This window comes from Phalacrocorax aristotelis, chromosome 1 (genome assembly GCF_949628215.1).
Source record: "Phalacrocorax aristotelis chromosome 1, bGulAri2.1, whole genome shotgun sequence".
Taxonomy (NCBI): domain Eukaryota; kingdom Metazoa; phylum Chordata; class Aves; order Suliformes; family Phalacrocoracidae; genus Phalacrocorax; species Phalacrocorax aristotelis.
The window spans coordinates 18060607-18085400 of NC_134276.1; the positions used below are offsets into that span (position 1 = coordinate 18060607).

The following is a 24794-nucleotide window of genomic DNA, read 5'->3' on the forward strand; positions in this document are numbered from 1 at the left end:
TGTACACAGTCACTTTCAAAAACACAAAGAAGAAATTCCTGGGGAACAACAGGATGACCACCCTCACCTCAGTCCCCAGAAAAATTACAGAACAATTCCTCATGGAAGCCCTTTCCAAGCACAACAGCACCAAGGCAACTGGGAACAGCCAACATGGATTTGCAAACAGCAAATCATGCCTGATAAATACGCCCTCTGTGGTGAGATGACTGGTTCAGTGCACAAGGAAAGTACCAGGGATGTTGTTTACCTTGACGTTTGCAAGGTTTTCAGTGCAATCTCATGGTATTTTTGTTGCCAAATTGGAGGGATATGTAGACTGCAAGATGGATGGGAAATTGTCTGGATTAGCAGTCTTAAACGAGTAGCAGTTATCAATGCTTCGAAGTCAAACTGGCCTCCTCATAGTTTAACGAGTACATTGTTACAGATGCCATTCCTCAGGGGTTGATAGAGGGATCAGCGCAACTTAACTTCAGCACCCTGGACAATGGAACACACTCTTGGCAAGTTCACCGAGACACCAGAGGTAGGATGGGGGTACAGTTGATAGACAGAGTAGGGTTGCCATTCAGAGGGAGCTGAACAGACTGAAAGAATAGGCTAACAGGAACCTCAAACAAACGCTAAGTCTTGCACCTGGGGGACAAACTCATGCATTGGCAAAGGTTGAAGACAGACTAGGGGCAACTCTAGAAAAAAAGACATGGGATCCTTGGTTGACAGCAAGTCAAAAAATGAGTTTGTGAGCCAGCTACTCACATCCTGAGCTGTGTTTTTGATCTTGTAGATTATACAAAGTAATGAGAATTCTAGAGGCCAAAATGCTACCCTTTAATCATGCACGTGCAATTTATTACACCAATTTATTACCTGTAGAAGAACGTCAAAAAAAGCTATTTTCAAAAATCCCATAAACTAGTAGGATTACAGAGAGAAATGAGCAACTGAAACAAGCTTAAAGCGTTCATCCTCCTAAAACTGCTCTAGCTCTGGACAAAATACAGTAGAAAAACATTCTGAAATAACTCTTATTTTTTTAACAATCTAAGTATGTAGCCTTGAAACACGGTTGAGTGAAATAATCAGTTTTGTCAAATACTAAAAAAAATATGCAGTTATCATTTCCCCCCACATAAAACTAAACAGAATTTAATTTCTTGTAAATGTATTTTCAGATTAACATATTCTGTATTATCAGCTACAAGTTTTTCAGCAATTTTCTACTCTATAGTTTAATATTTAACATTGTTACACATACAAAATAGTCTTTAAGCAAACTTCCTGTGTTCCTAATACACAACATAATGCAGCTGCTTATTTACAATGGATGTAGAGCTTTTAATATCAGAAAGAAAGAAGTTCACAGAGTGGTCCTTACCATTAGACATAGATACATACATAGATGGAAGGTTAATATGAAAACTGCTGGTAATGTTGACTTTTCTTTATCAGAGCCCAAGAAGCACGCTGCCAATTGCCTGGCTTCAGTTCAATCTGTCAGCCAGTGACAGGTGAATGGATAGTAAAATCACTATCACTTGAACGAGCACAGAGCAGATCCCTCATTTTCCTTGTACAACAGGAATATTTTGCCAGATAGTTTAAAACCTTAATATACTGGGCATCTTCATAACTGTAAGACCAAAAGCAAACACTTGCCTCAAGCAGTTACCTACAAGTGAGGTCATCTTAGCCTGGACAAAAAAGCCTAATCCCTGAACTCCTGGTCTACCCTTCAGCACTTAAGATCTTATGGGTACCTAAGTTTTTCTCAGTGGAGTTTTAGAGTCATACTGAGTTATGTTTCCAGTCATGCCCAAAACTGCTCCCATTTTGCCAGAGATGGATGGCTTAACATCTATTCCATATCCCAACTCAATAAGAACGCCTGGACTAAGCACCCTTATCCCTAAGTTTTATCCAGTGCTCCTTAACACTCTTGAGTTCATTAAAAAGGGCTGTGGCCACAGATTTAATTCAGAAAAAATATACCCTTTTGTAAAAATATTCTGGAGGAGTATCATTCACTCATTTAACTTCAGTGCAGCTCATGAAGATTACAAATCCGTCTCCCATGACTTCTCTACCCACCAAGCAAAGAGAGGAGGAGGCAGCCTTGAATACCTGTTCAGCAGGTATTAAGCTAGACAGACTTTATCAGCACATATGAAAATTAAGCATTATCATATAGCTCAGTGACGAAAGCACTGCCATGGATTCCAGTCCTTCAGACAAAATACCAAGGAGTAGAATGAATATATCCATTTCTCAAATGACTGCTTAAATACTTCATTACACCTCAGCTATAGCGAACTCCAGCTTACACTTTTGTTGCCAGCTGCCTACAGGTAAAGCAGGGGAGTGCTAAGTGCTGTTCCATACCACTCCCTTTATGCACCCAACCCTCAGTCTTCCCACACCCTTCATCTGCTCCCACCAACTACCTTCTCGTTCAGAATGGAAGTTCCTGCTTTTTCAGCTGACTAACGTCCATTCAGATGACAGATGTCCTGTCAAGAGCCAGGTCAGCTGAGCTCCCTCCAAAACAGGGACAATAGCACATTCCCACTTCATAGCAGTGTTCTCAGACTTAAATAAAGACAGAGATATATACATACATGCATACATAAGAATTTTAAAAGGCAGAAATTCTTCATGAGAAAAATAAGTATTTAACTTTCTGAAAATATTAAGAATAAAAAAAAAGCCTGAGAGCTACTTGATTATACTATAAAGATGTTTAGGTAAATTGGTTGATTAAATTAGAGCAAATAAGGGGGATATTACTAGATCTGATGATCTTAGAACAGCCTTTGTCAAATTTTATAAACAACTTTATTAATCTCAATTTGAAACTATTTTCCACCAAACAGCTGACGTCTGCTTTACATCTGCCATCCTTGCCTAATGAAAGCTTGTTCCAGAAACCTCATGTGCTGGTTTTGGCTGAGAAGGGGTTACTTCTCCTCACTGTGGGGGTCGGCTACCTTTCCAGCTTCCCGCGCTCTGCCACATGGCGGGGGGGGGGGGGGGGCTGGGAGGGGCAGGGCCATGGTGGGGGCGGCTGACCCCGACTGGCCAATGGCAGGTTCATTCCATACCATGTGACACCATGACCAGTATATTGGGGGGGTGCAGTGGCAGCGCGGAGGCGGCGCGGCGTCGGGTCGGCGGGCGGCGAGCGGCTGCAGCGTGTGCAGTTTGTTTCGGCGGTTCGTTCCCCCTCTCCCCTCCCTTCCCCCCTCCCCCGGGGCTTTGCGCCTCTCGTTGTTTTTCTTTCCATTGCATTTCTGTTGTTGTTTCTTTTAATTTTAATTATTAAACTGTTCTTATCCCAACCCACGAGCGTTACCCTTCTGATTCTCTCCCCCATCTACCGGTGGGGGAGTGAGCGAGCAACTGTGTGGGGCTGAGCTGCCGCTAAACCACGACACCTCAATAAAGCCTGAAAATTCTGTAGATACTGAAGTATGCTATCTTCAACAGCTTAATTATATTTTTCCAAGAAGAGTCACATGAATGTAGAAGTTATGGACCAAAAAGCTGTCTAGGTAAGCCAAACTTCTCTCTTCCTTATCACCAAAGGCAAATCTCATTTTGCAAAGCAAACCAAGATGTCCAACACTGGTCTGGCTCCAATAACAATAATGATATTTTCAGAGGATATTCATACAATGCTCATTATTTCCAGCATCAGCCAGATACCTGCCTCAGCTGTTACTTTTTCCCAATATAAGGTGTTTTATCTCTATTGGGAGGGAGAGAAGAGGTGATTAATTGCCACAGGAGAAAAAGGCCATGTGCCTCCACCCACACTTGCCATTTGCTAAAGGTCAAACTTGGCTAGAGAGAGAGACAATCAGAAGGGTGGAAACTGTGTTTTCACGTCATCACTCTGCTGTTCAGACAGGTGTGAGACCTAGTTATCACTACAGCATTAAAAGCACTATTAATTTGAAAACATAACAACAACAACAACAACAAAAAAAACCCCAATCAGCATTAGATGAGCAAAGACAAAGGACAACATGGTGGAGTAAGAATACAACATGAGGGAAAAGCAGCAGGATGTACACCACACTTTTAAATACAATATAAATGCAAATGGAGTATTCTGGATATAATAACAAAGAGGTAACCAATGCAAGTTGCTAGGGCACTGGTCATTTCTTCTGTGTGTTAATAAAAAAAACAAAACCAAAAAAAACCACAACCCCACGCCCACAACAACAACAGGTAGACATTTGTGAATATTGTAATGCTTAAACAACCTACGACTTTATGACTTGCAAGGCTCAGTACTGTGACAGACAGTAGAAACAATTTTAACAGTTTAAGTGAAGGAGCTGGGGAAGACAAAAAAATCAAAGAAAAAGCAAAGTTTTAAACACCAGAACAGGGGGAGGGAACATTTCCTAAGAAGCACATCACTTGACAAAAAGGAACTCACCCATCTGCAACATTTCGTTGAAATAAGCACTAAGTTTTGTTTGAAATGGTGGAAAAGACAAATACACTCACAGGCTAAATATTTTAGACAGAACACAAGATAGTCACGTAGAGAAAAATCATAAAAAGAACAGTACAAAAAGGTAGAAAGGAAACAGGAAATAACTTTAAAAATTTTTATACAGCAGATTGGTATAGTGAAGATGAAGTTAACACCAACAGAACATATCATAGGAAACATGCCAAATGCCCTAGATCTTTAAAGACTTGGATAACTTTACATGTTTGGAAGCTGAAGACATAATTGAAGATGTCGCAGTGAAAACTCAAAAATCCAGAGCATTGCTAATTAGTCTGAAATGGAACAGACCTTTGTAGAGGAAAAAAAACATCTTGTCCCAAACCTACCACGCCCACATGGCCAAGCAGGGATACAGCAGCTCTCCCATGAGGACTAGCTGAATCAACGTACAGAAGGGGCAGCAAGTAAAAGGAGTTGAATGAGTGAAAGGATGCACATGACTGGAGATTTCACATAAACAGGACCCTTCAGAAATGGTTACTTGCTAGATTAGTCACTGAAAACTGTGAAGAGGCCTGCTGCCCCCATGGAGTCTCCAAAAAGATGCAGACTTCAGGCAAATCAGGTCCCTCCTTCCCCACACCTTTGTGTTGCTGAGACAAGAAAAGGGATGGAAGTTTTCCACAAGGAATGGCTGCATCTTTTCCATTCCCAGTCTCTCAATTTTCACCTCATTGTATACGTGACTTTTCAAAAAGACAAATTACGGAAAAGAATAGACATTACAACAGCAATGCTGCTTTGCTTAGCAACTGCACAGAAGTGTAAACATCGGATTCTTATGTCGACTTACAAGCATCTATTTTTCTATTACATCCGTTTGAAGATTTAAGTGTCTTCACTGAAGTTTCTAAAACACAGACATTTCAAAAAGGATGCCATTGTTGAGCAGCCTATTATTTTCCCAAAATGAATAGCATTCACGAGGTCTTCTACATGCCAGAAAAATAAACTTTACATGCCTTTGAAGACAGGCTCCAAAATGTTAGATCCTAACAACAGTTGCAGTTTCTTTTTTCTTCTCATTTCTGCATGCCAACACACTAACAAGGCAGTAGAAGAATATCTTCAGAAGAGTATCTTCTGGATCTGAACCATGGAATGAGTTGGCATGCGGGTGGAAACTTAGTAAAATAGAGCTGCCTCTGTGCCCACTAAAATGTTTCTCCTTTCTCTTAATGCATCTGATAATCAAATTCTTCTCAAAGTTTCCTTCAACAGGAGGGTCAACTTTCAACATGTCAAATATTGCACTTCATGTAGGCTGGTACCAAACTTTAAATATCTGGTCGAAGATCAAACAAAAATACAATACAGTAAGCAAAAACTAAACTTTTTTTTTTTTTTTAAAAAAAAAAAGCCTTTTATAGACTGAGAGAAGAAAAATTACCAAATCTGCCCATAAACGATTATTAGCTTCTGACTATTATTTTGGACATGCTTCTGGAATGTTTTTAAATAAAAGTATCATGTTTCATACAGATATCAATAGTTTATTTCCATGTTTAATGATCATCCACATAAACAGGCACACGTTTCCTTCCCACCTTTTTACTGTTTAAAGGTGCTCTAGTTCTGCCTCAGAAATCACTTTCTCAGCTTCCCAGTTAATGTTGTCCTGTGAGGTCCTTCAAAGTTGTCTAATTATTCTAGCAATAAGCAATTCACTATTGAACTTTGCACTAGAATATTTCATTAATTTAGCATGATATAAAACTCAGTAGCTGCCACCAAACACTAAGCTGCTGTTAAGCTTCTGCTTTAGAAGTAGTCCTTTCTAGATATGATCTTTTCTCCAGGTGAATGGTCTGATCTTGCAGATATAAAATGGTTCACAAACCAAGTAAACATGTTTCATGAAAAAAAAAAAAAAAGCATTATACTGAAACATATACTCAAGATGTATACCAGGATAAGCTATCGTGGGAATGCTTCCATTTTTCCACATGCAAGGGTCTAAGGCCATCTGAAGTCTATTTCGGGCATTACACTTCAAGAAAAATACAAACCTAACAGGAGAGAAAATGGAAAAAAGCAAGAATGACTAGAGGGCAAGAAAAAGTTCGTTTTGAAAAAAAAGAAGAGTTGGAAGAGAAGGAAGACAAAATTAGGGAACTCATGCTGGTAGGCTGCAAAAACTCAAAAGGCTTTGGCAGAGTATGTGATGAATAAGAGGAAAACTAAAAGGTTTAAGTTGCAGAAGAAATGCAAGTTAGGTATTAGAAAGGTTCTTCTAACATCAAGGACTATAGAACAGAACAGTTGCTTAAGAAGAATAAGGAATCATCATCTTTTGTTTTGTTTTTTTTTAAAAAAAAAACACAAAAAAACCACACAAACCAACCAAAACAAGATGGGCTAGAAAACTACCAAGAACCATAGATTCATAGTGTGCAATGAAACTAGAGAGGAAGACAGTAGGGCATAATTAAGTTCTAATAAGAGACTTCAGCAGGGTCCAATTTACACAACATGAAGTGATGCATCTAGATATAATACATACTGAATTCTTTGAGTCAAAACCCTACAGCTGGCAGTCTTTGGGGTTTTTGTGAGGGTTTGTTTTTTGGTTTGAGGTTTTTTTTCTTCCCCTAATTTTGAAGAATCCAGAGTCGTGACACAAGGCACATGAGACTGACTATAATGTATTTAGATCTAATATCCCAAAGAAAAGGAAAAGGCTAAAATTATAGTAATATTTAGCTTTAGAAGACAAAGTACAAAAAAGAAGTGGTCATCAAAGAGAAATTAAAAGGAGCTGATAAAAGGATAAAATAATTATGGTCAGCATGAAGACTAACGTGAAGTCATGTTAGAGACTAAAAGTAAATACATACTATGAACCAAGATGAATCCAATGGATCAAATATGCAGGCATGATTATTCAGAAGATTAAAGATGTTATTAGAGGTAAAGAAATCTTTCAGAAGTCAAAATTCTGTCTAAATAGAACTCAATAACACAGCATAAATATAGAAAGTTATTTGTATTAACATAAAAAGGCAAGGTAAACGTTGATTTTGAAGAGGATCTTACTAACAATAAATACTAAAGCTATTTCTAAACACATCAGAAGCGGAAAGCTTTCTGGCAGAAAAAGTCAGAAGATGACATTTAAATAAGAAGTTAATTATTTGCATTTTAACTATAAGACTTTCCTATTCCACAACTGTTTTGTTTTTTTTTAAACAGGATAAACTTTAGGAATCACCCTTAAATTGAAATGTCAGTAAAAGGCGTTTTCAAGCAAGCTGCCCTGAAGAGATGATTTTCACTAGAGGTCTCAGAAAGAATCCCAATACATAATGTCCACGTACTTCAGCATGCACCACATCACTTAAATAGGCCTCAGTACCAAAACAATACAGGGTGGCAAATAAAACATGAACCTTTAACATGTGCCAAAGGCTGATTCAAGGAATTATGCAGCAATGCAGCTAACATTTGTAATGGATAAACTCACACAAGTATAACACAGAAAAGAATTCCCCTGCACTCGAACAAATGTGGCACACTGGGAAACAGCCTTTGCAGGGAAAAGCCATGGCTTACAGAAGTATTATACTTTTCTGAATGATTTATAGGAGTGTAAATACCAATCTAACTGAAAGACTGTACTTAAAACTCTCATTTTATCTGTTGATGTTTTCTTTACACATTCATAGGCTTGCATTCTTACAACTATAGGCCATGGTATATAGTAACACCTATGTGCCATTCAGTATAGCACATGAATGGAGTATCTGCTTTCTGTCCTACTAACAAACTATGAAAACGTCCAGATAACCTCACAAATATTCCCAGGGACTGTTACCATCTTTCATAAAAGAGGCAATAATTATCTTTTTGTGCTTTAGGTAGAGATTCACTTGAGTCTGGATTTTTGCTTCTGTTTTACCTTGCTTTTAATATCTGGAGAGTGTATTATTTCTTCATGCAGTGGCATGGCATTACATAGTTTACTTTAAACCTCTCAAGTTTCTGTATTAATGACTTATTAAATAAATATAATTAAATATTAAACATATTAAGATGTATTATAAGCAGAGATGTTGGTGATAGGAATATAATTCTTAATAATTATAATCAGATAAATATTATCTCTACATAATTATAAGTACAATATAGGTTTAAAATATATATATTAAAGTACTTAAATATGATATATATTATTAAATGTTAAAAATGAAACCGGAGAAGAGCCTCAGTCACCATCCCTGAATCTTGTGATGACTGCTGCACCAACAGTATAATTTACAGCGTGAAACAAAGATAGTGTGTATTTACAGTTTGAGAGGAGAATTGTTTGTTGCCATTAATTAAGGAACATGAATCTTTACTTCAGGCCAATTAAATATGCAAAGTACACAGTTGTTCTCACCAAACATACAAACCACTATACAGCGATTAACACCCAACTGAACAAAGCAAAGCAGACAAGTCTGGTTTTGAAAGATAAATGTTTTGAATTAAATACATAAATAAATAAAATGCAGTTCTAAAAAAGATTTCTGAACTCCCCAGAAATTATGTCTGTTCTGTAACCCAGCAGGAGGAAATGGAAAAGCTCAGCCACCAGGCACACAGCTTAATTTTAGGAAAAGACACTGGCATAGTTAAACAAAAGGAGTAAGCAGGCCAAGCATCTGAGATAGGATCTACTCAATTGGAAGTTATTTTCAATGTTAATAGCTAAAGAGAATAAAATATATTTTCACAGTCAGTATATTGTGAGATAGTAAGTAACTAGTGCTAGGAAAAACACAAAATTACAGAAAGCTGCATGCTGCATGAGTTGAGAGCTGTCTGCAAATGCTTATCAAAAGCTACACTAAAGTGGTACAATCAAAATACAGTGAAGGAATAACAAAGCTCAGGAAGTCTTCAGCAAGGAACAAACCTCTACAACCAAATGCTATGGAGGAATTAGATGCTGAACTACACATACAACCCATTTCCTATCTCTTAAGAGTCTATGGCCAACAGAAACGCTTTGAATATTGCCTTATTCCTCTATTAGAAAAGGGTGTCCTTACATCATAATATCAAATAAGTGTCTAGAAGACATCTAGCCCTTCTCAGAGTGCTGGTCATTGCTATTTCTTCCATCCACTGTCTCCTGTTCTTTTCATTTACACTTTCTTCTCTCATTTCAGTTACCCTTTGTTCAGTTCCCAGGTTGCGTTTACACCGGATCACCAAGGTTCTTGGAAGGATGAGTCAATCCCATTTAGAAGGAGCAGTCTGCCTCCTAAAGTGCTGGCTACTTGTAAGAGCACGTCTCATCAGTGAGGAGTCCAGTGTAGTCACTATCTGGAGTCCCCACATAAGTTTCAAAGCATCTAAGCTACCCTTCAGGGTCTGCCATTTGCTGTGAATAATGGAACTGTCCACTTCAAAGTAATGCCTATAAAATCAGTAGGTAGACCATTCTCCATAGCAAGACCAAGGCTTGGATCTCACAGCAAGATGAAACTAAAATGGTCACGGGTCTGTGACAGCAGTCCACTTGTCCTGGTTTCAGCTGGGACAAAGTTAAATTTATTTGTAGTAGCTAGTATGGGACTATGTTTTGGAGTTTTGCTGGAAACAGTGGCGATAATGTGGAGAGGTTTTAGCTGTTGCTAAGTAGCGCTTACACTGGTCAAGGACTTTTTCAGCCCCCTGTGCTCTGCCCCATTCATGAGAAGCTGGGAGGGGGCACAGCGAGGACAGCTGACCCAAACTGACCAACAGGATATTCCATACCATATGACGTCATGCTCAGTATATAAAGCTGGGGGAAGAAGGAGGAAGGAGGGACATTTGGAGTGATGGCATTTGTCTTCCCAAGTAAACATTAGGCATGATGGAGCCCTGCTTTCCTGCAGATGGCTGAACACCTGCCTGCCCATGGGAAGGAGTGAATGAATTCCTTGTTTTGCTTTGCTTCCGCGCGCAGTTTCTGCTTTACCTATTAAACTGCCTTTATCTCAAACCATGAGTTGCCTCACTTTTCCTCTTCCGATTCTCTCCCCTGTCCCACCAGGGGGGAGTGAGTGAGCAGCTGCGTGGTGCTTGGCTGCTGACTGGGACTAAACCACGACACCACTGTAGAAAATTTGTCTTTGATTTGGGTTTCTTATAGTGGAAAAAAATAAGATTAAGGGAAATAGCAGCATGAGGAAGGGATGCAAGAACAAACTTCAACCTAGGTTAAAAGTTTAGCATTTCAAGAAAGCCTGAGTAAACATAGTAATAAGCATCACTATTACAACTTCAAAAGGGATTAAGCTAATATAGAAATGGGATTAAAAAAAGATTTTACAAGATCAAAGAGTTGGTCTGCCATAATCAGGACCTTGCACATAACAGTGAGGAGAAGCATTAAAAAAAAGTATAATGCAGTCTGTAACACAGAAATGAATTAGCCTACATAAGAGTATCTTCTTCAGGTAGTGGTAGGTTTATGTATAAAGCATGAGACAAAAAAAAACACACCAAAACACAACCACCAAACCAACACACACAAAAAACCCATAGCTCCTATTTACAAGTCAAAACAGTCATTATTCTAAAAGGATTAGCTACTTGGATAAGCACTAACTGTTTGGTCTCTATCCTTTCCTTCCGCCAGTCAGTGAGACAGGTTAATAACATGTTATGTAAAAACATAATTTTATCTTATTGATATAAAATCGGTTGCCCTTTAAATTCAACAATTCTTTGTTCTTATATTATGAAAAGAGTTATTTTAGCTAAACTGTTTATTACTCAGAATAACTAACCTGACCTTCTTATTCATCTCCTCTTTACACTGAATGCCTCCAATTATCCCAGTATTCAAAAATCTTTCTATTCACTCTCAGTACTTATTTCCTTAGAGCACCTCCAAGATAGGGCAATCAAAATAATATCTTGTGAGTAGAATTGACACGCACACAAACCTCAAATTAAATTCAGTAAGAGTTATACTGCCAGCCTGTGGAAGTAAGATTGGAACTAGTAATGTATAATTTACAGCAGCTTGTAATGTGTCCAGTGATGTGTCTAGTAATGAGGAAAACTAAACTGATTAAGTCTAACTTAATAATACTGAACGTCAGCAAGCCACATCACCTTGCAAATACAACTTTAAAAAAAGGTCTGAAGATGCAGTTTGCTGTTTTAAATTGTTCTCTACACTTTGAAATGGTTAGTCAGTTAACCATAGAATCAGTGAGCCACCATAGGTATGGGATATAAGGAAATTTTAAAAAAACAATGATTTGAAGGCTTGCTTCTACAGCAAGAACATCTGATACAAAACATATATACTCAGACCATAAAAAAGAAAGGTATTACAGCACATCTGCTCTTAATATGAAACAAGAATTTATGGACTTAAAGAGTAATGTAATATAAGAACAAGAAGGTGATAAGCAGAAATTTGGCATATCTAAATAGAACTAGCATTTACTGAAGGAAATATAAAAATTCAGTAACAAGTAAATATAAGAGTCCAGTAAAAATACTGCAAGAAGTTTCAGAAATGTTCAGGTCTCAATATCCACTATTTAGAAAAGAAATTAACCCTAGCTCTGGTATATGAGGTATTTTAAGAGAGTGCAGTACCAGGAAAGCTAATTTTACAAACTGAAAGCAACAAATTAACCCAACCAGAAATAGTAATTCAGGCATATGAGGGAGCTTAATAATGTATTTTTATTAGAAAGAAAAGTAGTCCTACCTGCAAATTTATTATCAAGGATGTATATGCATAAAAGGGTCTCCAAAAAAAAAAGGTAGAGTGTGGATGATTAGATGTTGCAGAACAGATTCAACTCTGCGTCCTTTGAAGCTTCTACTCACGTATATCCATACCCTCAAGCCATTACACTGCTGTTACTTTGGGAGACATCAGGATAAAGCCAAAGACTTGAAAAAGCAATGAGCCTGTAACATCATCTTACCTAGGAGCAATTCCTCTGGGCTCACAGGCAGAACAGAATGGGAAAGCTAATGGTGACACAGGTAGTGGTGCATCCACTCCAGACACTGGTAGAGAGCCCTACTCTCCATGGCCGTTAGTGCAGTGCCCACGAAAAACCTCTGCAAAAATCCTAAGTGCACAAATATACAAATATGCTAGCTGAAAGTATCTTGTTATCAAGATGTGCTGGCCAAAAGCCAAATGTCTTAATTCCTCTTAGAAGGATGGCTGCATAGTTTAATAGCTCCTCTTAAACAGCTTATTTCTACACAATGCTTCTGCTTTACGTTGGTAGCAATGGCTAATGAGACCTAACCTGCGATTACACTGAAGACCAGGTAGTCCCAACAGTCATTAGCTGATCAAATTCTCCTTTCAAAAACCTCATTTTGAACACAGTAATTGTGCTTCATTTCTTAAGCATACAAAGTACATTATTAATTCATGGTTCGCACTTTTGTAATTGGTTTTATATGTAAATTATTTTAAATCCAAAAAGCTGCAATACCATGTGTTTACTGAGGCTGTGTGAGGACCAAAAGAAGCATCCACAACGTTCTACCTTTCCATTTCAAATTGGAAGTATCTACTGCAACAAAAAGGCTTTCCAGAATGTTTTTGCTTATGTTTTTTCTTGCTGTAGGGGTGTCAAATTTGTTAAGAAGAACAGAATTCACCCTGAGCAAACAGAGTGATAGGGTATCACAGAATCATAGAGCACCAGGTTGGAATGGACCTCAAGGATCATCTGATCCAACCTTTCTTAGTGAAAGCACAGTCTAATCAAGATGGCCCAGCACCCTGTTCAGCAATTCTTAAAAGTGTCTGGTGTTGGGGAATCCACCACCTCCCTGGAGAGATAATTCCAATGGCTGATTGTCCTCATTGTGAAAAACACAGCAGGAAAAACATTCAGAAATTCTACTTGGTGTTAGAAGGAAAAAAGAGCCAGAAAAACTGGCACCATCAACTACAAGTGCTGCGTGGCACTTGGAAAGGACTTCTGCTTCCACTGTCAAAGCATACTCCAGAGCTTTTGTATTACTAGTTTGAACTCCTTTTAAGAAGTTTTATCCACTCTGCCCTTCTATACCTGTTACAAGTACTGAAACCAGTAAGATATTTTATATCATTCAGTTGCTGACACAATTTCTTCAGTACTCTTTAATTTCAAAAACCAATTTCCTATAAATTACATTCAGGAAGTTAAAACAGTTTATCTAATAGGTTTTTGCCTTATAAATAATTATGTAATCCTCTCTTACTGACATCAACAAGAGTTTTCAGGAAATAGACTCACCAGAAACTGCATATACCTGTTATTTTTTAAAAGTAGGCACTAATGATATTAAAGCTGTTCTGGAAAAGTATGCCCACTTTAGTATCCCGTTTCAGTTACAGCTAGTCACCTCTTTGTATGGAAAACACAAGCTTTTGCTGAAGAAAGAACGGCACAGCCATCCTGCAGACAAGATTCAAGTGTGATGGAACAGCATGAACTAGAAATCATGATGAGCTGAAAACATCTGAGAATAAAGAGGCCAAGAACCATCGGTTGCTGTACCTCCCCACCATCTGAAGGTCCAAAGGAAATCACAGATTTTTACTGTGCACTTGGAGAGGATCATTAATCCCCAGCATTCTGGTTTTTATACAAGTTTCTCTGCTATATTTTTCTGAGAAGCAGTATTAAATAATTTTAACATATACCTTTATATATTGTTGCCTAAGAGCATTACTACAACTGTTTTTTAAGTTCTGCATTGGGTATGTCAATCAAAGGCCACTCAATCATGTGCTATTAAAACATATTACAGGTAAATTTTGAAAACCAAGTATTTTTATGGCAGAAAATATCTGTGTTTATAGTCTCAATTCCCAAATCTAAAATTAAACATGCTGGCACCTGCAATTTTGAATTTTAATTTTCAGGACTATTTGGGGATTTTTTTTGTTTGGTATTGGTTTTGGGTTTTTTTAAAGATAACAAAAAAACATATCAGAAGCACTGCTTTTTTTTCTTCTTTCTTTCACTTCCTATTCCAAAGTATTAATCACTAAGCTTTATATGTATACACACATATACACAAACACACCACTTGTTATATTTTTTATTACATTTTTAATGATAGAAGTTGGAAGGGACCTCTGGAGATCATCTTGTCCAACCCCCCTGCTTGAGGAGGCACACCCAGAGCAGGGGGCAAAGGAACACGTCCAGGCAGGTTTTGAATGTCTCCAGGGAAGGAGACTCCACAACCTCCCTGGGCAGCCTGTGCCCCTGCTCTGGCACCCTCACAGGAAAGAAGTTTTTTCTCAGGTTTGGCTGAAACTTCCTGTGTTCCAGCTTGTGCCCATTGCCCCTTGTCCTGTCCTTGGGCACCACTGAAAAAGAGTCCAGCCCCATCCTCTTGACACCCATCCTTTAGATATTTATAGGTATTGATGAAATCTCCCCTCAGTCTTCTCTTCTCCAGGCTGAACAAACCCAGGTCTCTTCAGCCTTTCCTCAGAGGGGAGATGCTCCAGTTCCCTGATCATCTTGGTAGCTCTCCACTGGACTTGCTCAAGCAGGTCCCTGTCCTTCTTAAACTGGGTGGCCCAAAACTGGACACAGTACTCCAGATGTGGTCTCACTAGGGCAGAGTAGAGGGGGAGGAGAACCTCTCTCAATTTGCTGGCCACACTCCTTTTAATGCATCCCAGGATACCGTTGGCCTTCTTGGCCGCCTGGGCACATTGCTGGCTCATGGTCAACCTGCTGTCCACTTCCAGATAACTGTCTCTTTTTCCAAGGAATCACTGTCATTTTTAAGCTATTTTTGAAAAGGCCAATCTTGAAAATACATGAAAATAAAGAAACATTCTCATGTTTCCCTATTATCATTATCAGAACCAACTGAGTTGAGTTTGGTACCGGTATTATTTCAGGTTTGTTCCACAACTGATTCCTCTCAGCTACTCCTAATGTCATATGGTTTAAATTGTCTTGGGATAACAACTGTGCTGCAAGTAATTTCTCTGAATAAAAAGCCAGCATGTTCCATCCCATCTCTCTTAATGCAGAACTACAAGTAATGGTATGCAATGATTGGTATTTTATCATAAATGGGTTTTGAGGTACAAGCCAAGCTGTTGTATTCAGTTTCCTTTCTGATAAATGGTGTTAATTCTTCCAAAAGAAGAAAAAAATAATTTCATTTATACTGAGCTAGGTTCCCCAGAATTCTCTCTCAGTCTGGACTCTAATGGATCTCGGGGATCCAGACTAAACATCAGACCTTCAATACATCAAAACTTGTGTTCAGATGAGGTTTCTAAGAGGAGGTGTTAGAAACCTAGTCATCCTTACAATTTATACTTCGGAAGAATAATTAAATTTTAAAAAGCAGAAGCATTTGAAGTACATGAAGCTCTTGATATTATGAAGGTTTTCACTAAAAGATGAGACCTACTTACGCCATAAAACTAGCTAAATTAACTTTTACTTGCACTATAAACCTTCTCCATGTGAGATGCACAAGCAATGGACATAAGAGTGTAACTCTTACAGAGGCAACAGGTATCCTTTAAAAATTTTTCCCCTTTAAAGCAGCATCATGTCAGTTAGATGCCTATTGTAACGTGAAATACAGTGCCTGCCAGAACTGAAGACTATGGGTCAACAGATATCTTTCATGCCCAAGAGGTTATGTAGTGCTTCTGTGAAGCCTTCAGTAGAAAAACTTGAGTAGATTTCTTGAGTTTTTGCTCTGTCTTGAGGAATGTACATATATATCTTGTGGAATACACGTGCGTGGAATTTCGTGTGTGTGTATGTGTGTATAAATATATATATATATGTATTTCAACAACTGTTTTATTCCTTATGTTTTAAGTATATTTCTTAAATGAATCATGCTAGACTGAAGGCTGATGGACTTTCATAGAAAACTGAGTTACTCAAATGAAGATTTGCTATGCTGACATGATTTGTGTTTTCCATAATTTCTCAAATGCATGACAGAAAAGCCTGTATTTTTCAAAACTTCACTATCCTTTTAAATACTCTGATAGTATACCCTCTACCATGTTATTTTGCTTAAAAGCACTACATTCTACTTTTCATTCAATTTTGTATTGATTTTGTATTTTAAACACAATTCATTATTATTAAGAACTGTCTCTAGCAATCGCTCAGCAGAGACTACCTCCTGTCTCCTGCATACTGATTAAGCCCTAAGGAACAGGCTTAGTGTTGAGAAGGCTTTTTCTTTTAGGCTATACTTCGTTTGGAATTGAAAACAGTTTTAAAAGATGCATACACTTATACTTCATCCACCACGACATGAGTTAGATTTACCTAATTTTGTATCATGTCAATATGTTTCCTGATTAAAAAACACAAGCAGAATTAAGTCAGTCTGTAACAACACAAAAGCAAACTGGTTTTCATTTAGCAGATTTGACTCTAATTCTTATGCAGGGACCATATTGATGGAAGTACGATAGAAGATGAGAAAAAAAATCAAAAAGAATCAAAAAGCCAAAGCACACAAATAATGCACACCATAAATTATTTAGAATCACCATAAAGAACACTTTCTACGTGCGGATTAAAACATAAAAGCAGCTATACTGGAACAAACCAAAGCCCAACTGCCTTCTCCAGCAGTAGCCAAAAGTGAATGCCTAATGAAGGGTACAAAAAGAAAAGATGCCTCCAAGCATTTGCAACTCAGCAATTCAGAGCCAAACATCATTCTGACAATCCTCAAGGGATTTACTTTTCATGAACTTGTACAGTCTCTCCTTGAATCTGCTTAAGCTTCCAATATCCACAACATCCTGGAGCAACCATTCTGTGAAGAACTGGCTTTTTTGCATTTGTTTTCAATCTGCTTCTTGCTCGTTTAACCTTTTACTTCCCATTTTTCGTACCACTGCAAATGATCTGCCTCAAAGGAACGTTGATGTTTCAGATATTGTTCTACCCAAGCTGAGACATCCACACAGTGTGCAACAGACACACCGCACAGGCAGATTCTTTATAGTGATTCCAAGGACGCTACATTCGAACAAGTCAACGTCTCTCTCACTGAAGCTTAGCACACAAAACCAGTTGAGACACCTACACATTTTGCACTTTTAGGCACAGACTTTCCATTCACAATACACACACTGTCTCTACCCCATGAGAGCTATCTAATCCCATGTGGCAAAATTCAGGCTTGTTCAGTGTCTAGGGTGCTTAAACTGTTATTCTGATCTAATTTCATGTTTCAGACTAGAAAAATTAGGATCAGAATGCTTAATGTAACTAATACAGAAAATATTCTGTGATGCACTTATAGATATCAAGTATTGACATATTTAGAAGTGCAAAGAGAAGAAATATTAATAAATCTACCTTTTATCTCCAATTATCTTCCTGTCCTGTTTCACAAAGCCTTGTTACTGAGGAGCTTTCCCAACTTATGGCAGCCCGATGCACGATGGTGTCCTCTCACAGTGCTGCTTACTGTTGAGCAGAAAACTTGTTTCTTCTTAACTGCATATTCAGGCATTAAGCCTGATAATAGCAATGCTTCTTAGCTCTCCCACCGACAACTAACTAGGAAAATATTTATGATAGCACACCAGTTCGGAGGCTATTAAAACACACATCATCTTATTTAGGTTTCATATGTATGTGAATATATATATTTGTATTTATATAGATATTTTATTTTTAAAAAATTACTTATAGGAAAGAAATAGGAAAAAGTGCAATTAAGAAATTAAATATTTAAGATAAAGTGGAAATGATGAGGAGAGAAAAAAATAACGTGGAAATAATTAAACAACTTCAGTGAAACAGTATCCCCAAACAACATTCCCTAGTATTTTTCATGAAGTACCAAAAAAGCAAGGTAAAAGCTACTCATATGCCTTCAAGAGGAATATACATAAAAACTAACTTCTCCAACCACACAAACTTTACTGAAAATTTCATATCTCAATTCAGGCAAAAGAGTTCCATTTATAAAGCTACTCATAAGCCACAAACAATTTAGGAACAACTCAACTAATAAATTTTCATCTTTTCTGCACTTTGGACACATGGAAGGCTAGCAGTTGAAAACAAATCAAATGTCCAGACAGGAAAAATGAGGGCTCGTAGTGCATAAAAGAAACGCTTCATTACCATTGAAAAAAGGTTTAAGACAAAGTTACTGGGTTTTCTTTTTTCAGTACCAAGACAATCCAAACATGTTTTAGCCTGCACTGAATTTCAATCTGGGATACCTTCATAGACAGAAAACCTGTAACATTATTATTTGTGGGTGTTTACTTTACTTAATAGAAACATCACACTAACTACCAAGAACAAAGAAGGAAAAAGAAAAGAAAAAGAAAACAACAACAATCCTGCTCCTCAAGGTAAATTTTTGCTGTAGAATTACCCAAGCGGGCTTACTGAGGATGCAGCTATGGACTTCTCTTCTGCTTCAATATCTTTTACAATTTTCTTGCTATTCCAGGTTCAGAAAGATGTATACATTCATGCTTTTTGGCTTCTTCCAGCTGGAAAACTCTACTTGCAACATCTAAATGCATCACAAACAGCAGGTCTTTAAATTACAGGTGACTTTGGCCAAAAGGAAAACTAGTAACAAAAGGGTCTTACAAGGATCTGTACGCTTGGTGAAATTTATCAGCTGATAAATGTAAGGTTTTTAAATATCAAACATCAGTATTTGAAAACTGTACTTCAAAACCACAATACTGGGGTTGCTTGGGGTATAATTCTCATCCAAATCAAATGAACTCTAAAAGCTAGGTTTCCTCTATTCTCATTTACAAACAAATAAAACCAGGATTTAAGGTACCACTTCACGGTCCCTTCAGTCTGTAGTTTCTTGATCACTTTAAGGCAGAATAAACCAGCACTGTTGACAAAAGCATTGATCCTGTCCTCTGTACAAACCCCAGCCGCCCATGCACACCCCCTTATACGAGCACGAGTTTTCATTCGGTCACACAGTGAACTGAATTGGGAAATTGATCCATGTTCAATTAATCCAGAAGAAAAAAAAAATCCTTCCTAGTGAGATGCATTCAGAATTGCCTTCACTGCTTCCTGATTTATCTCCCCAGTTCTCCCAACAGAAATGAAAATAAGGCAAAGCCACATGTCAGGACCTTTCAGCATGGTACTGGCCATGCTGCTCCAAGGAACCAGAGACAGACCTGCCTGAAACAAAATGCTTCATGTTTGTTATTGGTAGCAGAGGCAAAGCTATCAAACTTTAGGATCAACAGGACATCCATTTGGAAAACCATGTCTGTGGAAACTGTTTCAGGTATCTTACTTGGAATACAGCTGGCTGAACTGATTGAGGCTGTCACTTTGGTGGTCAATGTTACAGGAAGACTGATTCATACAGTATCAAATACACCTTCACAAATCAGAGGTGGTTTCTGAACATCTGAATTGTTTAGACACACAATGCCATACAATTGGCCCTTGATACACAGGAGTACCCAACACATTCTGCCTGTGTCCCAGTAGTCCAAAATCAGTCTGAAGCTTTAAAACCTGTAAGACTACCCTGGCAACTATCATATGGACAGGACTTAGGACAGAGCAACTGTCAGCTTTGCTAGACTGCTCACACGCAAAAACCACGTAATACAGGCTAGCAAGTAGCCATGAAAGAGGCACAGGCAAGGCATATTCATAAAGACAAGACAGCAAGCCTTTAAAATGTACAGAAAGACCTTCACCCTCTGGAAAGCAAGCTGTGGCAGTAATTAAAACCCGAGTGACTTCAAGTAAACTTCAAAGTTTTCATTGTGGTTTGGGGATTCTGCCAATTTACTGCAAGCCTAAGAAGTTGAGCAACTTTACAGCAAGTTGTTAAGAGGTCAATACTGTTCTGGCATGATGCAGTTTAAGAACTAACCCTTTTCAGAATTACAGACATCAGCTGTGCTGTATCTGTAAGGTACTATTTGCACTGGCAAACCATGTAAAGTCCAAAACAGCAGGACTGCCAACAGTCCTGGTTCCCACAAACTAAAGATTGTTTCTGTAAAACAGATGGACTCCAACATTAAAATAAACATTCTGAGATGAACAGACCTAAAACCCAAGCTCCTACATCTGGAATTATGTAAGAAGCTGATACTGAACTTCAGAGAAAGCCAACATGGAACTCTCAAGGGTAGACATTTTGCTGCCAGGATACTTCAGAGAGGAAAGAGCTGTGGTTTTAAATCCCTTCAATCTTCCAAATAAGCTTATATCAATCACAATGGTCAATGGGGGCTTAGTCAAGCTCCCACATGAGAAGAAGAAAAGGAGGGGGCAGACTAAATGTATTCACAACTTCTTCCACCATTTTTAAAGGGAATGCAGGACAAGGAGCAGACATGCCCTATAAGTCACCAGACCCAGCTTGAGTTAATATGTACACGAGTGCAAAACTGAATATGGAAAGGCACACAAAAGATAAAAGAAAAATCACAACTATCTTATAGCATGTTCATGAATAGAAGTGACCAGAAATCCCTTTGAGGCTTAGGACAACAAAATGGTATTTCCAATCTAGCCATGTCTATAATATACCTTTCTTTTTTGGTAATGCTCCTCCTGGACTACTCATGCATTTTTCAGGTGCCAGTCCAGAGACCAATCAGAATCCATGTCAGGCAAGAAGGATGCAGACTATTCTTTGTCAGTTCATCTTTCTGAATTGCTAAACTGTTGCACAGCTCAGCTTGGTGATTCTACATGCAGGGAGGAATCTCCCTGTTGCAAAGCAGCTTATTGCTTGGTAAAAGCACAAGCTGTGAGACCATTTGCCCTCAGGATGATAGAAGAGAGGCCTCATGCTAAATATATCTTCACTTGGGTTTGTTGTTTTGTTTGGGTTTTTTTAATTATTTTTTCCTTTCTGAAAATTCAAATAGTATTTATATTTGGTATTTTTGCAACAACTCACAGAATCCCAGGTTGGAAGGGACCTCAGGGATCATCTAGTCCAACCTTTCTGGGAAGAGCACAGTCTAGACAAGACGGCCCAGCACCCTGTCCAGACGACTCTTGAAGGTGTCCAACATGGTCAAGTCAACCACTTCTCTGGGGAGATCATTCCAGTGGTTGACTGTCCTCACTGTGAAAAATTTCCCTCTGGTGTCCTATCGGAATCTGTTACTACATGCTGTTAGTTTTAAAAATCCTTTCATTAAAAATTAAGATTAAAAAAATCAGACTATGGTTAAGACCAAAATTGTTATTCATGAGGACCACCCAAAACATGCCCTCTGCTTTCCAATTTTAAAACCTGAATGGATTTTTTCCTGTTTAATTACAAAACTCTAATCTGCTTTATTCATTTTTTTGTAGATAAGTGAAGAACTTGCCTAACAATTACACTGCAACAAAGCAGAGTCTACCTACACCGAGCTGTTGTAATCTTAAATTCTTGTGAATTCAAGGACTGAGACTTTATACTTTAAAACTACTGTCACAATGTAGTCAGCAAGAGGCCACACATTAACTACTAGTTCAAACTGTCTTCTAAAGACTGGAGAAATACTAGTTAATGTATGAGGTCTGAGATGAAGCCCTTTCAAAAAAAAAATGAGTGGCTTTTCAAACTCAGCTGACTTGCAGGTGAATTTCCACCATGGAATTGGGGTCAAACTGGACAAAGAACATTAGGTTTTGCCTAAAAGTCACGTCTCTTTCACAGGACAGAGCTCATAAATGAAGATATTGACCCTGGTTCCTTGTAGCTATATCAAAAGTGGTTTGGAAAATGATTACTACACAATTCTTGAATACCACCCTTTTAAAAAGAACAACATTTGAAGCGTCAGCTTTTTCAGCGACATCAGAGTTATGTAATAGTCAGCACCAAATCCTGGCAAGCTAAGCAAGATGCAGATCACCTGCTTTGGTGCCTATGTTAGTCACTGAATTGCTTAAAAGGCAAGACAGCCTAGGCTCCAGATCACAAGGTCTAGGCTTCCTTGGCAAACAGTCAACAACATGACACACACCAGTTTTATTTGTAATTGAAAATATGTATCATTGCTAAGAAAATATTACCAGTAAAAAAATCCTGTGTAGGTTGCTAAAGTACAATGGAGAGAGTTTTGTTTACCACCAGGAAGTACAATTTAATTTGAACAGTAACTCATCTGAAGTCACACTTTGTAATTTTCCTAAGTACATTTCACATCCTCTACAATTCAGCTGCTACCTGAATGCTACCATTGTGCTAGGACAAAGAAAAGAAGACTATTTTCCCGTTACCTCTCTCCCAGACTTTGCAGGAATCTGCCCTTGAGTCTCCCTCAATTTGCGCGCGTTGTCAAGTTCTACTTGAAGTTTTGAAGCTAACTCCTTCAAAGAAAGTGGTAGTACTCCATTAGTTTAACCATTTTAAACTTTGAGAGACCTTTGTATCAGAATTAACTACTCATTTCATTTCTTCATGTTTTTATATACTTTTTAAAACCCTAATGACACAAAGACTAAAGAGAACATGTCAATATAGTTCACACAATTCTTTAATGGAGATCAGATTTTTTAATTTTTAAAAATTTTAAGTATAGAAACATATATTGTCATACAAACATCAGAAAAAATATGCTTTAACATTATTCAATTATGCTAATAAATTATTTGTGTAGCTAAGCATAGATGTATTTCATATATAGGCAGCTAAATAAGGAAGCCTGAACACATCAAGTGTATAACCTTTCCAGGTTATGGTAGGTATCCTTTTATTTATTTTTATATATGCACACACATGTGCACAGTGGGTCTAAGCAAATCTCTCTCATACATTTTTGCTATGCAGTTTCACATCTCTCTATACCACATGTCCAACTTTGACACTTAAGACCTTACTTTGGTATTAAAATGGACAAGAAGTGGAAAATGAGGACTCCTTACAGTCTTGTGTAAATTGGTTTTGTTGCTCCTGCTTTCTCATCCATCTCTTTATTAAATAAATAGAAGCATTTTAGAATATCTTGGTTTACAAAGAATTGCCAGGTGACTACCTATCAACCTATAAGACAGGCAGTCATTTATACTCTGACCACTTTGCCAGTTTAATTGACTGTACTCCAACAATCATGCCTATACTTGTTGCCCCAAAATTAAGTCACGTGATCAATGCCAAGCAGCAAGTCAGTAACAAAAATAGATCAAGAATTCATTTGTTCCACATGGCTAACCTTGAGCTCCAGGCACCAGGACATGCTGTTAGATAACCATCTGTTCTGGTGTGTTTGCACAAGCTGCATTTTCAATCTGATCAGAGAAAAACTCCAAGAAAAAATATTTAAAGAGCAACAAGGCAAAGATAAGTTACTTTATTATTTATATTGTAGTTGGGATTTTTTTAAACTAGGCTAATTCAGAGTGCATATGTAGAAAAAATTATATATAGAGTTAAGAGTAAAATTGTAATGTTGACTTCTGCTACATGATTTTGGTCAAAACATAACAAAATGGTAGGATAATAAAAGAATCACTCTCCCCACAGAACACCTGTATATTTTTATTCAAGTTACTCTTATTTGGTTACTGTCAGGATAAAAAGAAAAAAACCACACCTGCACCCAAACTTTCATTTGGACAATGCTCCTGGAGCTGAGCAGTAGGAAAAAAAAAAAAAAGTTTTAAAATTTTTGCTGCTCTCCATGCAAGTCTTTGGAAAACTTTCCCCTCCCCAGTACTTTACAGCAACTAGTGTACTGATAGCTTGAATCATTTTGCCCTGTAGGGAAATGTCTTAAAATAATATCTTAAGTGACTAACACCAGTCCCTCTCAAACCTATCATATAATTACATTCATAAGCATATTTTTTCTTCACTAGTGTATTTTTTGTATACTAACTAGGAAATCTACAGATTAAAATATGGAGGCATCTATTTAAATCATTAGCTCGTTATATCTTAGTAGAAAATACACTACTTGAAGCTACTTTTAATTCACTTTTGAGGTTGATTAAGATTTCAAATAGACAGGATTTCTAGAAAAGGTGTATTCGTTCATTTTTTGTAAAGCTACATACACACATCTGTGTCTGAAATCTGTGGAAAAAGAATCCATAACATCAAATCAATTGGAAAGAAAATGTTTATTAAATGGACACCTTCTCCTAACTTAAATTTTGTGATAGGGGCTTTGACACAGATAAACACCATGTCCTAATCCAGAAATAAGTTTGTATGCCAAATATCCTAAAACTTCCCACAAATCAAAGAATCAATGGCTTCTCAGGAAATATTAATTTGGTGCTTGAAGCCATAACATGTC

At 37.7% G+C, this 24794-nt stretch overlaps 1 protein-coding gene across 2 annotated transcripts in view; it reads right to left on the reverse strand.

The window, feature by feature from the left end:
* CWF19L2 (CWF19 like cell cycle control factor 2) overlaps positions 1-24794 on the reverse strand; it is a 99591-nt gene that overhangs the window by 35217 nt on the left and 39580 nt on the right. For both annotated transcript variants that reach the window (XM_075082238.1, XM_075082248.1), the window contains one exon: positions 22774-22863. In XM_075082238.1, the coding sequence (XP_074938339.1) occupies positions 22774-22863 (90 nt within the window). The remainder of the gene's footprint in view (positions 1-22773; positions 22864-24794) is intronic.